General features: G+C 33.8%; 1 protein-coding gene across 2 annotated transcripts in view; it reads left to right on the top strand.

Annotated features, from left to right (window-relative positions):
• The window catches only part of LOC104707105 (trihelix transcription factor GTL2-like), a 3,219-nt gene continuing 2,703 nt past the window's right edge, over window positions 435-950 (top strand). Inside the window, exon 1 of one of the 2 annotated variants that reach the window (XM_010423385.2) lies at window positions 435-830. In XM_010423385.2, the coding sequence (XP_010421687.1) occupies window positions 545-830 (286 nt within the window). In that variant the 5' untranslated portion in view covers window positions 435-544. Of the gene's footprint in view, window positions 922-950 lie in introns of both variants that reach the window. The other variant, XM_019228455.1, reaches the window with a different exon arrangement.

The raw sequence follows: 950 nt of genomic DNA, 5'->3' as shown, positions 1-950 counted from the left end.
TTCCTCTTGATATTTTTAGGAAAATTAGCATCTAATTTATTCATCAATAGGAAAATTGGACCGTAACATTCAAAACATCATACTTGAAAAATCTCAATTCGTTTAGTTGGCAACTACATATATGCCAAATAATTAAAGAATGGTTCGAAGATTCTCTATAAAGTTAATAGAACAGAACCAGAAAAAGTGTTTTCATCATCCTTTATGCTTGTAATTACTATAATGTATTATTGTATTCTGTTTCACTAATTTTTCTTTTACAATCAACAATATAGACTCCAATCAGGGAAAAATTAAATAAAACCCATATTTAAGATATTTCTAATAAACAATAAGTATACATTAATGGCTTAAAACCAACCAAAGATATTTTACTTCTAAAAAAATATCAATTCTAGCCCTCAAAATGAAAAAGAAAATAGCAATATAAAAAGAGAGACCAAAATGAGAGAGAAAAAAAGATTTCGATGTGAATAGCTCTGAAGTGAAACGAAAAAAAAAAAGGAAAAAAAATAAACAAAAACAAGAAGAAGAATAAAAGAAAATGTTTGATGGTGGAGTACCGGAGCAGATCCACCGGTTCATAGCATCTCCACCGCCAGCTTCTCCGCTTCCGCCTCATCAATCGGCCGCGGAAAGATCACTCCCTTTTCCTATTTCATTTGCTTCTTATAACACCAATCATCAAGCTCAGCATATTTTGAGCCTTGATAGCCGTAAGATCATTCACCACCATCATCATCATCATCACCATGACATCAAAGATGGTGGTCCTACTCCTGCTGAGTGGATATGTCACACGGATCATGATGGCGATAATCATCACCATCCTTGGTGTAGTGATGAAGTTCTTGCTCTACTTAGGTTCAGATCTACAGTTGAGAATTGGTTCCCTGAATTCACTTGGGAGCACACCTCAAGGTACATATTACTTCTAATTATATGCATCA

Source organism: Camelina sativa, chromosome 8, assembly GCF_000633955.1.
Source record: "Camelina sativa cultivar DH55 chromosome 8, Cs, whole genome shotgun sequence".
Classification (NCBI taxonomy): domain Eukaryota; kingdom Viridiplantae; phylum Streptophyta; class Magnoliopsida; order Brassicales; family Brassicaceae; genus Camelina; species Camelina sativa.
This window is presented reverse-complemented; position numbering and strand designations above follow the sequence as displayed.